This window comes from Megalobrama amblycephala, linkage group LG15, assembly GCF_018812025.1.
Source record: "Megalobrama amblycephala isolate DHTTF-2021 linkage group LG15, ASM1881202v1, whole genome shotgun sequence".
NCBI lineage: Eukaryota > Metazoa > Chordata > Actinopteri > Cypriniformes > Xenocyprididae > Megalobrama > Megalobrama amblycephala.
In genome coordinates, this window is record NC_063058.1 from 13,830,345 (window position 1) to 13,846,307 (window position 15,963).

Below are 15,963 nucleotides of genomic sequence, written 5' to 3' on the forward strand. Positions count from 1 at the left end.
AAAAACAATAATATTGTGAAATATTATTACAATTTAAAATTATGGTTTTCTATTTGAATATACTTAAAAATATAATTTATTTCTGTGATGAAAAGCTGAATTTTCATCATCATTACTCCAGTCTTCAGTGTCACATGATCCTTCAGAAATCATTCTAATATGATGATTTGATACTCTATTATCAATGCTGAAAACAGTTGCTTAATATTTTTTTGGAACCTGTGATACTTTTTTCAGGATTCATTGATGAATAAAAGGTTAAAAAGAACAGAATTTATTCAATATAAATCTTTTCTAACAATATAAATCTTTACTATCACTTTTTATCAATTCAACACATCCGTGCTGAATAAAAGTATTAATTTATTTAAAAAAAAAAGAAAGAAAAAAATTACTGACCCCAAATTTTTGAATGGTAGTGTATATTGGTCTTCTTTTATTTATTTTTTTTTATTTTTTTCTATTTTAAATAAATGCTGATATATGTTTTTACTTTTTATTCATCAAAGAATAAAAATTATTCAAAAAAGTATCACAGGTTATAAAATAATAGTAAGCAGCACAGCTGTTTTCCAACATTGATAATAAATCAGCATATTAGAAAGATTTCTGAAGGATCACGTGACACTGAAGACTGGAGTAAATTCTGCTTTGATCACAGGAATAAATTATATTTTAAAGTATATTAAAATAGAAACCACAATATTATTGTTTTTTTCTGTATTTATTACGAAATAAATGTGGCCTTAATGAGCATAAGAGACTTAGTTCAAAAACATTAAAAATAGTAATGTTTCCAACTTTCCATACTTTTGACTGGTAGTATATGTGTAAAGAGTGTATTTCATTATTTTAAAATCCAGTTTAAAATGCACTTTATATAAACTTTAATTTCTTTGATAGTTTGATGAGGGTCATTTTAAGACCATCTGCATTTACTGTTTAAGATTATTTGCATTCTCATAGATCGGGGGTGCTGCTGTGTTCTGGTATATTAAGTCCTCTTTGGTTCCAGTTCTTGATCGAATGATGTCATACGCACACTGGTGGAGGTAAACATACTGCTCCTGTTGTAGAAATCAGAAAGAAAAAAGAAAACATAAAATTGTGTAAATATATGCTTCTTTACCATAATTTACCATAACAAATGTCAGCACCAGTTTCTATGCTAATGTCATCTTTTGGGTTCAGTAAAAGTTCAGTTCAATCAACAGCATTGTGACATAATGTTAGTTATCAAAAAATAAATAAATAAATAAAAATAAATAAAGATTTTCACTTGACCCCCTTTTCATTAAAAAAGCAACAAGAAAAACAAAATGCATGTTAACATGATGTTAGTTTTAAAAAAAAAATCAGTAACATTTTAAAATGACTATAAGAAATGATTATTTAACCCTCAGGGGTCTGAGGATTTTTGGGGCCCTGGAGAAGTTTTGACATGCCCTGACATTTGTGCTTTTTTCAGTTGTTCATAAACATATTAATGGAAAAAGTGTCATTACACTGTATTCAGCACAAACTAGGCTACAATAATATGTGAGGAACATGTACGTACATGTTTGTATTTTTGAAGGAATAATGTTTATGCGTGGTTATTGAAAAAACAAAAAACTTAAGTCACTGAAATAAGGCCAAAAAAAGTATATTAAATCTGTGTTCATAAGACTTCTAGGTATTGGAGGTTGTAGACTAGAGTTTTTGCTTCAGAATGAAGTAAAAATTATCCTTCCTACTCCTTCATATAAAACAATAGAGAGATTTAAATTTTCTAAGACACTTTTGGTCAAGAAACACAGTATGCGAGGAGGCGGGAATCCTCATGTATAATGGGTGATTCTCACCTGAGAAGACAAAAGAATTGAATAATAATGACCTGAAATGACTTGCATATTAATGAGGCCTTTCAGTCAGGTAGGCTGTGAAAAAACCCTCTGTGATCATGCTAATAACAGGATTAAAGTCCACTCAGGACAAAAAAAACATGATTTTTGTGATCTCATGCATGCACGTATTATTGCACATGATATGAAGAAAATTTTGTATAGGCCTATGTTAAATTACACTACCAGTCAAAATTTTGAACACATTATAATGCCATTATAATGTTTTTAAAAGAAGTCTCAAGTCACTAAGCAAATAATGGTTTTCTATTTTAATATACTTTCAAATGTAATGTATTTCTGTGATGCAAAGCGTCTGAACATTCCTACCTCTAGGGCATTTCATATAGGCTACTATATTTGTTATATTATAGAGCCTAAATGTTGATGTGCAGTTGACAAACTATACATCATTAAAAAGATCTAAGACTCAAGCTTCACATTTTGACTCTTAAAATCTTATATTGACCATAATTTCTTAATATGCTTAAAAGCATACACATTTGGAGAAATATTGATGGATTCTCATATGTTTATATCAATTTTCTATACAGAGATAATATTTATTATTCTATATTTATTGTCATTACTATGAGTGCTGGATACTGTGTTTTCATCATTCATACTTGCAGCCGGAGGGCGCTCTGCCCCTTTTGTCCACAAATGCCTCAGTAAAAGAAGAGGAATATCATGTGACAATCAAGGAACTAACAGAGGCAAGAGATCGCTAATTATGGCTATTCAAAACACTTTTGAAGACAATAAATACACGATTGAGATGATGAATGCATGTATTGCCTCTGAATTTGCGTCTGAATAGCGCTGGCTCCGTGGGCGTGGCCACATTAGCGGATAATGAGCTGAATCACGGACTTCTGACATGGCTCTCTTTTCATACAGATTACATAAACACAGAAGGTTTGTTTTCGATTTGACTTACATGTTTTAAAACCTGACATCTTAACGTTTTTTTAGACATAAGTGTAATTTTTTTGTCATTAGTATTCACTAAGTTACAGTTCATTTTCTAAGAACTATCAGATTGGACTTCGTTCAGAGGGAGATGAGAGATCACGCATCATGTTAGTTTTCTTTATTTTACAAAGAGCACAACATTTTGTTTTTACTCTGAGTGTACACAAATGAAAGAAGATATTCCACAGATTAAAATGGTGTATAACTCTTAATTGTATGTGCAACATTGACGGAGTATTTTGAGTCTCTTTCACACTGATAAGAAAAAACCACGGTGGTATCGCCGGCGATACCTTCAGACCTCAGAGTGTTAAACTGCTTTACAGCTCAAAGAATACTAACCCTTGTAACTTGTACTGAACCCAGAATATTCCCCTTTAGTCCCTTACCTCAGTCTGCACCATGAGAGGCCTGTGCATGTGCATGTCAGTAACGATTCCATAGATGTCCACCATACTGTCTCTTTCAATCTGGATGATCAGGTGGTCAATGGCAATGAAAGCCCCTGTTCTTCCCACACCAGAACTGAAAAAAACAACAACAAAAAAACAAATACAAATTTGATGCATGCATTTTTGCAATGTAGTTTTCACATGGAATCTGTTATTTCTTTTCAAAGGACTTTTATTTTGAAGTAACCCCAGACCATTTTCATTTCATGTGTCAAGCTGAATTTTCATTTCATGTGCTCATTTCTGTCAATCAATCATTCCTTACTTGTTGTCAATCATCAGTTCATTTAGGACACTGTATTTTCTGGTTAACTCTCTCTGCGTGTCAACGTAGTCTGTGTTTACCACCAGCCTGTTAAATCTTCTTATGTTGTTCTACTTCACTCCTGTGTTATCTCCTCGCCTTACTAATAGAGCTGCTAACTTTATCTTAGCTGTTGAAGCTGCTAAGATCTATTGTACACTTTGGTCGCACATGCACATTTAATTATTTTTTATTATTTTGCAGTAATTAGTTTATCCTCAAGGTGGCAACTGTGCCCTGGGGGTGTCGAATCACAAGGTAGTTGAAGAAAACTTGCATAAACAGAACAGATTGGAACGCATACATGCTACAATAAAAATGGAGGCCTATATAGACAGATTGTGCAAAGAGGTTAGAAAGTACCCTCATTTGTACAACTCTACCATGAAAGAATACAAATATATTTACATGGGTTGTAACTCATGGCGAGAGATTACTCAAAACTGAGCATGTGTTGAACTCCAATACATGCACACAAGTCAAGTGAAGTATAATTTGAAGTATACTTTGCTAGTATATTATATACTGGTGTACGTGTAAAAAAAATAAAAACAGTATACCCAGGGCTTTAGGCACCCCTGCCCTCGAACCTCCAGAGTTTGCTCCAATCCTCCTGCAACCTATTCCAAGTTTTTTTGGACCTTGCTCCAGAACCTGCTCCAGGCTCAGAGCCCACGCCAGAGACCGCTCCATTTCTCCTGCAGTGTTGCTCCAGTTTCCCAGAGCCCACTCCAGAATCTGTTCCAATTTCCCTTGAACCCCCTACAGAGTCCACTTTAGTTTCCTGGAGCCCACTCCGCTTAAGGCAGGAACACACCAACGCCGATGAACTAGTGATGACGAAAGCAGACTGTGGGGTCGGCTCACGTCAGTAGAGTCTGTGTCCAAAGTTGCCCTGACACACCAAACCAACGCTCGACCGCCAACGGCCAAGTAGCACGTCTGTTCTGTGCCTGCACAAGATGAAATGCCTTTCCGTACCAGCAGTTGGCAGTAGCTGAACAGCCAATCAGAATGATCAGATGGCCCGACTGAGCCAATTTAACATGTGAAATCGGCCGGGGAAAAGCCGACAAGGACCAGCTTCAGCCGACGGTGCGGAACACACTGAGAAAACTTAATCGGCCGACGAACAAAAACTGCCCAGCGGCCGACCGTCAGCTTGGTGTTTTCCTTCCTTTAGGGTCTCTGATCCTCATGCTTGACCTAAGCCTCCATCCCCCCCGTTGTCCTCTGTTCCACCGGCTCCACTTGGTCCTCCATCCCACTGGTTCGACCTTGATCCTCCGGGCTCCACTTTGGTCCTCCGGCCTTCGGCACAATTTCCAGTTCCTCTGACCCCCCCTTATTTCTTGACTGCCCTGAAGACAGAATCTGTTTTCTACCCATGGATCTGGCCCTCCCTCCTTTCTTGTCAATACTGCCCTCTACATGCAAAACCCACCTGAAGTTTTGCTTTCCTCTGACACAATTTAGGCATTTGCCTTGGATTATCTTCTTGTTCTTCTTCTTGATCCCTGTGTTACCTTTTCCTAAAAAAGCTGAACTTAGATCCTAACCACATCTCCTACTCCTGCAACCATGACAGTAATATAAATTCATAAACGCTATTTTATAACAAACTCATATCTAGTTAGTTTACCTGCAATGCACCACAGTAGGAGAGTGGCGTGAGTACTGGTCCATGTGTTTTCTCACCAGCTGCCTGAAATAAATGAGGACTTCAGTAGTCTGTGGAACTCCATTATCCGGCCACGCTGTGAAGTGGAACTGGCGTACATTACGAGTTTCTTCTGTCTTCTCCTACAATATTGCCAAACATATGATTGTATTACTGATTTTAAAACAACAACAGCAACAAAATACTCCACTCCTTTATGCTACTATATGAGATATTAGGTGCAGGAAGTATTGCTTCACATTTTTTATTCCGAAGTCTCTTATGGTCCAGCTCTCCAGTGCTGTCTCTGAGGTGGTCGTCACTGAGATGTAATGATAATGATTTGTCCCAGATGGCCAGTACTTCTCACATTTAACCTGTAGAAAACAGTGCTACCTGTTAGCTTTACTTTGCATTTACATTTTCACATTTCACCACTTTTCAATGTGACTAATAATATTTCAGTACTAAATTTTGAACTCACTTCTCCCTGCTCGTTGCATTTGGTCAGCATCACTATGGTGTAGACGTTCTTCTCCCAGATCATTCTCCAGAATTCATTTATTGTGATGGACAGTGGACCCTGAGCAGCTATAAACTCTTCTCTTGACTTGTAGCCCTTACCACAAAAGGTTTTAAAGGGTTAAGTCACCCAAAAATGAAAATTCTGTCATTAATTACTCACCCTCATGTCATTCCAAACCTGTAAGACTTTCGTTCATCTTCAGAACACAAATGAAGATCTTTTTAATGAAATATGTGAGCTTTCTGCGCAAATAAAGCACTTGTGTCGCTTCATAAAACGTCTCGGTTACGTATGTAACCCTCGTTCCCTGAAGGAGGGAACGGAGACGTACGTCAGTAGTGACCGACGAATTGGGATATCGCTTAGAGAGCCCTATCAGCTTCGTGTGAACTAAAACAAGCCAATGGAATTGGCGTGCGATATTTGCATAATGCGCACCGCTCCCGACAGGTGTATATAAATAGGAAGCGGATGCAATCGCACTCTGTTTTTCGCTGAGGAGACAACTGGTGTCCGCACTACAGCGAGGGTACAGAAACTGTGGCGACGGGACGTACGTCTCCGTTCCCTCCTTCAGGGAACGAGGGTTACATACGTAACCGAGACGTTCCCTTTCAGTCGGTCACGTTCGACGTACGTCAGTAGTGACCGACGAATTGGGATCCCAACTAAAGCGCCACCGTTACGAAACCCCTTCCAGTGCTCAACGCGAGCTCTAACCGCCCATAGCCTTTTTAGGGGGCGAGCTCACGCCGAGGAGTTTACTGCTGTTTTACCTGATACCCACTAAGTAAACTAGACTACACTGGGGAAGCGAACCCATAGGGGACGCTGCGGAGGCCACTACCTACCCAACGGGGGAGGAGTTTACGTGGAGAATACACATATGGACTGGCCCGGGGGGCAGTACGCATATGGAGTCCCTGGGATGGCTCCACCTGGGTAGGGGGAGACTCATCTGACAGGTGACAGCAGAGCTGGCTCTGCTAAGGGAAAGACACGGACTCGGCCCGTAGGGAGTTTTACACCGTGGATGAATACACATATGGGACCGCTCACGTAGAGGAGTCACGACATATGGGCCCCAGCCAACAGACAGCGTCAGCGACGGATGTAGGCCTGGCATCAGACACTCCGCAATGTCCGAGCCGAAGGGGGAGGCGGAGGAACTCGACAGGGTTCGCCAAGCGGGGAACACGACTGGAGTAAAAAGTATGCACGTATCCGGCCAAGGGGCGGGAATGGCATTGCAAGCCGACACTACAACACGTCTACCGACTAGTGGATGCGAGTACACGTGAAGATACCGGCTCTACACGTAGGCTATAAAACCTAGCGAACGTGTTAGGTGTCGCCCAGCCCGCAGCTCTACAGATATCTGTCAGCGAGGCGCCATGAGCCAGCGCCCAGGAAGAGGCCACCCCTCTGGTGGAGTGGGCTCTCAACCCGAGCGGGCAAGGCACGCCCTGGGATTCATACGCCAAGGCGATGGCATCCACTATCCAGTGGGCCATCCTCTGCTTGGAGACAGCCTTTCCCTTCTGCTGGCCTCCGTAACAGACAAAGAGCTGATCTGAGGTCCTGAAGCTTCGCGTTCTGTCCACGTACACACGCAGAGCGCGGACGGGACAGAGCAAAGCTAGGGCTGGGTCTGCCTCCTCCGAGGGCAGCGCTTGCAGGTTCACTACCTGATCTCTGAAGGGAGTGGTAGGAACCTTGGGCACGTATCCAGGCCGGGGTCTCAGGATGACGTGAGAATCACCGGGCCCGAACTCTAGGCACGCTTCGTCGACCGAAAACGCATGCAGGTCCCCTACCCTCTTAAGGGAAGCCAATGCGACCAGAAGGACAGTTTTCAGAGACATTAGTTTCAGGTCGACTGATCGCAAGGGCTCAAAGGGATGACCCCGGAGAGCTGAGAGAACCAGGGTCAGATCCCAAGAGGGTACGGAGGAAGGGCGAGGAGGATTCAGTCTCCTTGCCCCCCTCAGGAACCTGACGATCAGATCGTGTTTCCCCAGGGACTTACCCTCAACTGCGTGGTGATGTGCAGCGATAGCGGCAACATACACCTTCAGGGTGGAGGGAGACAGCCTTCGCTCCAACCCTTCTTGCAGGAAGGAAAGCACAGATCTGACCGAGCATGATCGGGGGTCCTCTCGGCGAGAGGCGCACCATTCGACGAACAGGTTCCACTTCAGCGCGTAGAGGCTCTTAGTGGAAGGAGCTCTAGCGGAAGTGATGGTGTCTACGACCGCTTGCGGGAGATCACTCAGAACCTCCGCATCCCGTCCAGGGACCACACGTGGAGGTTCCACAGATCGGGACGCGGGTGCCACAGGGTGCCCCGTCTCTGAGTCAGGAGGTCCTTCCTCAGAGGAATCGGCCAGGGAGGGGCTGTCGCAAGGAGGATGAGGTCCGAGAACCAGGTCCGAGTGGGCCAGTACGGAGCCACTAACAAGACCTGCTCCCCGTCCTCCCTGACCTTGCACAGGAGTTGTGCGAGAAGGCTCACTGGGGGAAACGCATATTTGCGTAGACCCTGGGGCCAGCTGTGTGCCAGGGCATCCGTGCCGAGCGTGCCGCCGGTCAGGCAATAGAACCACTGGCAGTGGGCAGTTTCTGGGGAGGCAAACAGGTCTACCTGGGCCTCGCCGAAATGCTGCCAAATCAGCTGAACCGCCTGGGGGTGGAGCCGCCACTCGCCCGCAAGTGGAGGCTGCCGTGACAGCTCGTCGGCCGCACGGTTGAGCACACCTGGGACATGAGTGGCCCGAAGGGACCTCAGATGCTTCTGACTCCACAACAAGAGATGGCGGGCGAGTTGCGACATGCGACGGGAGCGTAGACCACCTTGATGGTTGATGTACGCAACGGCCACAGTGCTGTCCGAACGGACCAATACGTGCTTGTCTGACAGCAGCTCCTTGAAGCGGGCCAGAGCAAGACGTACTGCTAGCAACTCGAGGCAATTGATATGCCAATGCAGCTGAGGCCCCGTCCAAAGACCCGACACTGCATGCCCGTTGTACGTGGCCCCCCATCCCGTGGCAGAGGCATCTGTGGAGACCACAGCATGCCTGGACACTTGTTCGAGGGGTACTCCGGCCCACAGGAATGAAGGATCCGACCACCGGATGAGGGTGCGACGGCAGCTCGGTGTCACGGGGACACGGAGCGTGCCGCGCTGCCACGCCCATCTCGGGACCCGGCCGCGGAGCCAGTGTTGAAGCGGCCTCATATGGAGCAATCCGAGCGGCGTGACCGCTGCTGCAGATGCCATATGCCCCAGGAGCCTCTGAAAATCTTTCAGTGGGGCCGCTGTCCTGCGCTTGAGCGAGCTCAGGCAGTTCAACACCGACTGGACGCGCGCCTCGGTGAGACGCGCAGTCCGTGCGACCGAGTCTAGCTCGAGACCGAGATAAGAGATCCTCTGCCCGGGGGCGAGTTTGCTCTTGTCCCAGTTGACCCGAAGACCCAACCGGCTGAGGTGAGCTAAAACCATGTCCCTGTGTTCGCACAACTGCTCTCGCGAGCTGGCCAGGATCAGCCAGTCGTCGAGATAGTTGAGAATACGAACGCCCTGTTCCTTGAGGGGAACAATGACCGCCTCCGCAACCTTCGTAAAGACGTGGGGTGACAGGGCCAGCCCGAAGGGTAGGACTTTGTACTGATATGCCCGACCCTCGAACGCAAACCGCAGGAAGGGTCTGTGTCGAGGCAGAATCGAGACATGAAAGTACGCGTCCTTCAGGTCGATTGCTGCAAACCAATCCCGGGGACGGACGCATTCGAAAATGCGCTTCTGCGTGAGCATCTTGAACGGCATCCTGTGGAGATACCGGTTCAGGACGCGCAGATCCAGGATTGGCCGTAGCCCACCGCCCTTTTTCGGTACAATGAAGTAGGGGCTGTAGAACCCCGACTTCATATCGGCTGGAGGGACCGGCTCGATTGCATCCTTCGCCAGTAGGACAGCAATCTCCGCCCGGAGAACAGGTGCACTGTCCAACGACACTTGAGTGAAGTGGACACCCCTGAAAACCGGGGGACGCCGGGCGAACTGAATCGCATAGCCGAGTCTGATAATGCGAATGAGCCAGCGGGACGGGCTGGGAAGCGTGATCCACGCCTCCAGACTCCGAGCCAGCGGGACCAAAGGCACCACAGACGCACCGGGGGTGGGGCAGCAAGGCAGAGTGGGACCCGACTCGGACGGCATGGGAGCGGCCCGGAGTGTGGTCGGACTCTGGGAGGCAGCAGTGCGTATGGGAGACGGCGCACGGGACGCGGCCTGCACCATCACACTGCCACCTGCTGGCGGAATGGGAGGGGGCTGCGAGCGGCGAGGCGGGGCCTGGCACACTGGCAGACGCACCCTGTTGTGACCTGGAGTTTGAGGAAACTGCTCTTTTTGTGATAAAGTGGGTACCGCTGGACTCCGGGGAGCCAGCGGCGGTAGATGGACAGACATCACAAATTCCCCCCGGCCCTCCTCCGGGGGTGGGAGAGAAGGTGGAAAACTCTCCCGGAGAGCAAGAACCTTCCCCTCCAGGTTGCCCGTCTCAGGGCCGTGACTTCTTTTTTCGTTTGCCACCTGGCTTGGCAGAGACGGGCTGGGCACCACGTCCGAGACCGGCACCCTGCTGTTTGGCTGGTGTAGGCTGCTGCTTTGCCGAACTAGCAGGGGCGGAGGACGACGCAGACGGGCGCCCTCGGCGACGAGCAGGCTGAGGCTGAGCCACGGGCGGGTGGGTGGGGGCAGCAGCGGACCGCCGTGGCATGACGTGTTTGATGGCCTCAGCCTGCTTCTGTGCAGCGGAGAACTGTTGGGCGAAGCTCTCCACCGCGTCGCCGAAGAGGCCGACCGGGGACACGGGGGAATTCAGGAAGCGCTGTTTGTCGATTTCCCGCATGTCCGCCAGGGTCAGCCAGAGATGGCGTTGCTGGACTACCAGGGTAGACATCGCATGACCAACGGAGCGTGCTGTCACCTTCGTTGCCCGGAGGGCAAGGTCAGTGGCAGCGCGCAGCTCCCCAAGCAATTGCTGGTCAGGCCCTTCCTGGGGCATCTCCGACAGCGCTTTTGCCTGGTAAACCTGCAAAAGGGCCATCGCGTGCAGGGCTGAGGCAGCCTGCCCACAGGCACTGTAAGCCTTCTCAGTCAGACCGGCTGAGAACTTACAGGCCCGGGACGGGAGGCGCGGCTCACCACGCCAGCCAGTGGCCGTTGGACACAGCTGCATCGCAACAGACCGCTCGACCGGCGGGATCCTCGCGTACCCCCTGGCTTCCCCGCCGTCCAGGGAGGTGAAGGCAGACGAGGGACCGGGCCTCGCACGAACACTATACGGTGTTTGCCAAGACCTAGTCACCTCATCGTGCACTTCCGGGAAGAATGGCATTGGGGCGGGACGCTGGACCTGACCAGCGCGACCCCCCCCCAAGTACCAATCATCCAACCGAGATGGGCCGGGGCAGGGTGGAGGGTTCCACTCGAGCCCGACACACAAGGCGGCCCGGGAAAGCACAGCCGTCAACTCGGGATCCGACTCGGGCAACGCTACCGTCACGGAGGGCGGCAGCGCGTCCGGATCTTCCTCCCCCGAGGACTCTGGCTCACCTTCCGATGCAGAGATCGACATCTGCTCCGCCGCAGGCGCACCAAAGGTAACGGCTGGACAGTCCGTAGAGGGCCCAGCGGAAACCAACGGTGGCACGATGGGTTGCGGTGCTGATGAGGCGGCAGGGGCCCGCGGAGCGTTTCCGCTCGGCGGGGAAGCCCTGACCGTAATCCTCAGGTCGCCCTTCCTATACACCGCCGAACCGTCATTCCGACCGGGGCCGGAAAAAACGGTCGAACGGGGCATAGGGGAGGGGACCCCCGCTTCCTGAGACTTCAGGAAGGAGAGCCTAGACCTCAGCACCGCGATAGTCATATTCCCGCAATGGGAACATGAACCATCCACAAAAGCTGCTTCAGCATGCTGAACGCCCAAACACGAGATGCAGCGATTGTGCCCATCAGCAGGGACCAGGGAACGACCGCACCCAGTAACGCACAGACGAAATGACATACTGTCAGGGTTCGTCTGTAAAGCTCTTTTAGAAGGGGAATGATCAGCTCACTTGTGCTGAAGCACACAGGGAGTGACGCGATGTGCTCAGGTACACCACTCCCTGAACACACCGAGGAACCGGCCCAAATCGCAACACACACACACACACTTTTAGAGTGTTGCTGTTAAAACAGCAGTTGAGAGCTTATAGCTCGGCTCCTCGGGGCTCGCGACCTCGCTGGAGTGCCTTCACTGCCAACACAAACAGCTCGCTGTTAATCCTCTTCTGAGGCAGTTTTAGTTTCACTTTTGAAGAAAGTCTTCTGAAGCAGGACACCAGTGTATGGCTCCGAAGCGAAAGACAGAGTGCGATTGCATCCGCTTCCTATTTATATACACCTGTCGGGGGCGGTGCGCATTATGCAAATATCGCACGCCAATTCCATTGGCTTGTTTTAGTTCACACGAAGCTGATAGGGCTCTCTAAGCGATATCCCAATTCGTCGGTCACTACTGACGTACGTCGAACGTGACCGACTGAAAGGGAACTGAGGTTAAACCACTGGAGTCACATGGATTAATTTAATTATGTCTTTACTACCTGTCTGGGGTTTGGAAGTGGTAGTTGCACATACTGTCAATGGAGGGACAGAAAGCTCTCAGATTTATTAAAAAAAGATTTTCATTTGTGTTCCGAAGATGAACAAAAGTTTTACAGGTTTGGAACAACATGAGGGTGAGTAATTAATGACAGAATTTTCACTTTTTGTGAACTAACTCTTTAAGTGAAAAACATGCATAAATGCAACATACAAAAGTCACTTTGAGACATGCTGGAATTTCCCTTCTGTATAAATACTCACTGGGATATAGCTGGCATTGATGTAGTCATCAAAGGGGTTGCCACACATTGATAATTTCACTCTTGAAGCATCGTCTCATAAAGGCAAACATGATGCAATTAGTATCAGAAAGTGCTTATTCAGTAAAAAATGTAAAAGTTATAGGCCTACATCTGATTTGGTATAAAGGCACATTGTAGCTTATTCTGGGCAATATAATACTGTCTTCCCAATTCTCAATAATACTTATTCTTCCCAATTATACTGTCTAAGCAACTGTTCGCTTCATTATAAGACTTTCATGGCTGGGAAAGTATGAAATATATGATACTACAGTAAGTCTAAATTCACAATGGAGTTGAATATGGCCATAATCTGATTGTTTTCTTTCATATGTGCCAATAAGCTTTTTTGGGTGAATGTGAAGCAGTAAAATTCACACTGAATTTTCAATTTCCAATTCCAATCTGAACCACGTTCATATGTGGAAATGAACTGAAAATGTATCAATTTTTTTTTGTGTGAGTAGTCTTGGTACAATTCATGTAGTTTCATATTCATGTCATTTTAATGTAAACCCAAATTTCCTTATAATTCTGCACATTTGATTTAAATCATAAATTAATGTGCAATTTCATGCCAACCTCCCCAGCACTTTTATAACAATAATGTTGTTTTTTTGTTTGTTTTTTTTGTGTGTGTGTGTGTGTGTGTGTGTGTGTGTGTGTGTGTGTGTGAATTTTGTGACTTTTCGCTTTTGTTTACTTTTGCTGGTACAAAATTATCTGGGCAAGTTCCTGATGGTATTTTCATTGCATTGGTCAGAAAGTCATCATTTTCTAGCTGGAAACTGCATAACAACCAGCTAATCAGATTTGAACTTGCCATTTTTCAAAGGTTCTTGCCACATTTTTGTACAATATGCAATAGTTGGTCTGCTTACATGGTAACACATTAGTGTAACGGTTCTTCATCTTGTTTTCAAAAGCCAGGGCATCTTTCTTTGACTGTGCCGTTCCAACAGATTTCAATTCCTGCAACAACACAGCACTTATTTAGACCTAGACATTAATAACACTATGATGTAAATCTGCACAACTGTTTAAATATATTATCATGTAATAATATATATATATATTTTTTTTTTAAATATTTGTTTCCCATCTGTACCTCATACTCTTTAGCAAAACCACAGTTGGAATCTGCATGATTCCTAATAAAGTAATCTTCATAATCTTCTATTCTCGAAGCAATCTTACTGTGTGCCATGAATAAAAAGAATCCATTGTGTAAAAACACGTAACAAAAATAGAAAAAAAGAATCATGTTATATTACATATGATGAAAAATGTGAATTAATAATAAATAAATAATTGTATTATTATTTATCTCTGGAAACAGGAAAAAATTAATTCATTACCAAGTAAATATTTAACTATGAACATCATACAAATTTACCTAATAATGTGTAAAGGGAAGTCGGGGCATTGTTTCTTTTTTTGACTGGAACAGAGAGTAATGGAGAAATGTTAATAAAATAAAATTGGGTAACTTTTGAATGTAAAGCTCTATCTAATATTCATATTGGCAACTCACCTTCTTGAATAGATTAAAATAAGAGAGATGATGAAGAGAAAACAGATCACTGCCACAACTATGCCAACAATCAGCCAAATATTAGGCCCAGTGTTGTTCCCAGAGAAATCTGAGATGAGAATATGGTATAACATGAGAATATGGTAAATTATTAAATGTTCCCAATAAAGAAACAGTTGTTATGATTGAAATAAATGTTAGGAAAATTTAAGGAACTTTTAAGCAGTGAGTTTGTGAAAATATCTATACAGTTTTCTGCTAAAAGCAAGCAAAAGGCTGAATTTTCAGAAGATTGTTCATCCTTGTTCAAATTATTCATCTAAGCAAAGGTCTTACTGGTGTACAGTGAAATCTGATTCGATCTCCCCTCGGTCACATTATCAGCTGAAATTGCAAACACTTTGTATTGATCTCCAGAAATGAGATCATTTATTTTGATAGAAGCGTTCTCAGTAGTCACATTCTTGTCTTCATATTCCACATGGCAACGGGAGCTTTGACCATTTGGTTTGAATTGAATTGAATTGAATTAAGTTTAGTCCAGTTTAGTAAAACAAAGGATGTTGTAATTTCATCAGCTGTGATGTTCATTATGATGCCTGGCTCTGTGAGTAAAATCAATTAGGCATATTTTTTTCACATTAAAATACATAATTGTTTCTTGGTGTGTAATTGTCATGAACATCATTTTGCAATGGAAAAAAGTCTTATGGTCATAAACAGTTTTAGACAGATGAAGAGAATGAAATTGATGATGAAGAGAAAACAGATCACTGCCAGAACAATGTCAAAAATCAGCCCAATATTTGGCCCAGTGTTGTTGTCACCATTATGTTCAGTTTAATTTTGTTCATGGACTTTCAGTTTATATATCCTCAGTTCCTGTGTTCCTTTGTTTGATTTCCCCGCCACTCATCTGTTACCATGGACACTAACTATCATTACAGCTGTTCATCATTTAATTCAATATCACTGTGTATTTAAGTTCCTCCTGTTCATTTAGTGTTTGTCTGGTCATGTTTATGCTGTCACCAGATCCCTTGACGATGATACCCTGAAGACCTTGTTCTGGATCGAGGCTACCTTCAACCACCCCATCGACTTCCCAGACACCACAAGACTGGACTGGAGGGAAACTGTCATTAGGTGTCTGGAGAGTGTTGGGTCCCAATCCAGAACACAACCCAGAACCCTTTTCATCCCATATGACCATGGAGGAATCGTGTGTGCCCCCCGCAGATGTTGAGGGTCAACACACTGCAGTGAGTGAGCGAGAGCCTGTGGAAGAGAGGACAGGACTCGCCTCGGAAGTGGAACCCCGACGTGAATCTGACCAGGGGAGTGAGCCTGCGACACCAATGGCAGAGGGAACAAAGACGGAGGACTGGCTGACTGACCTCACTGGGGACTCCCACCCTAACCCTAACCCAGTATCTGACACTTTATTGCTTATGGAGAACTTTAAGGATTCTGATTCATCAGTCTGTTCAGAATTATCACTGTCTAAGGACAGCATGGTGAACATTATGGACTGGGATTTATACTTTTTATTAACCTGTGTGGACTGTTATGATTACTGTCATCCTGTCAAATCTCATTTCACTGCCACCACCACAGAGCTCAGCCAGTCCTCTAGCCCTGTCGCTGCCGGATGTTTGCAGCCCTG

At 45.6% G+C, this 15,963-nt stretch overlaps 1 protein-coding gene across 1 annotated transcript; it reads right to left on the reverse strand.

Annotated features, from left to right (window-relative positions):
- Positions 1-824: 824 nt before the first annotated feature.
- Positions 825-14,827, reverse strand: ptprjb.2 (protein tyrosine phosphatase receptor type Jb, tandem duplicate 2). The gene is made up of 10 exons (XM_048159469.1): positions 14,298-14,827; positions 14,160-14,204; positions 13,872-13,959; positions 13,645-13,735; positions 12,723-12,796; positions 5,759-5,893; positions 5,535-5,651; positions 5,257-5,417; positions 3,248-3,383; positions 825-1,067 (listed from the first exon to the last, which is right to left on the reverse strand). The coding sequence occupies exons 1-10, from the start codon at positions 14,429-14,431 to the stop codon at positions 936-938; spliced, it is 1,113 nt and encodes a 370-aa protein (XP_048015426.1). The 5' UTR covers positions 14,432-14,827; the 3' UTR covers positions 825-935.
- Between the last annotated feature and the right edge of the window lie 1,136 nt (positions 14,828-15,963).

What these genes read in the sequence shown, in the direction of transcription:
- ptprjb.2 (XM_048159469.1), bottom strand. Translation starts at nt 14,431, where the DNA reads ATGTTATACCATATTCTCATCTCAGATTTCTCTGGGAACAACACTGGG. An exon ending in TTACACTAATGTGTTACCAT is followed by an intron (nt 12,797 to 13,644) that starts GTAAGCAGACCA and finishes TGCCTTTATGAG; the next exon opens with ACGATGCTTCAAGAGTGAAA. An exon ending in TCAATGCCAGCTATATCCCA is followed by an intron (nt 5,894 to 12,722) that starts GTGAGTATTTAT and finishes TTTTGTGGTAAG; the next exon opens with GGCTACAAGTCAAGAGAAGA.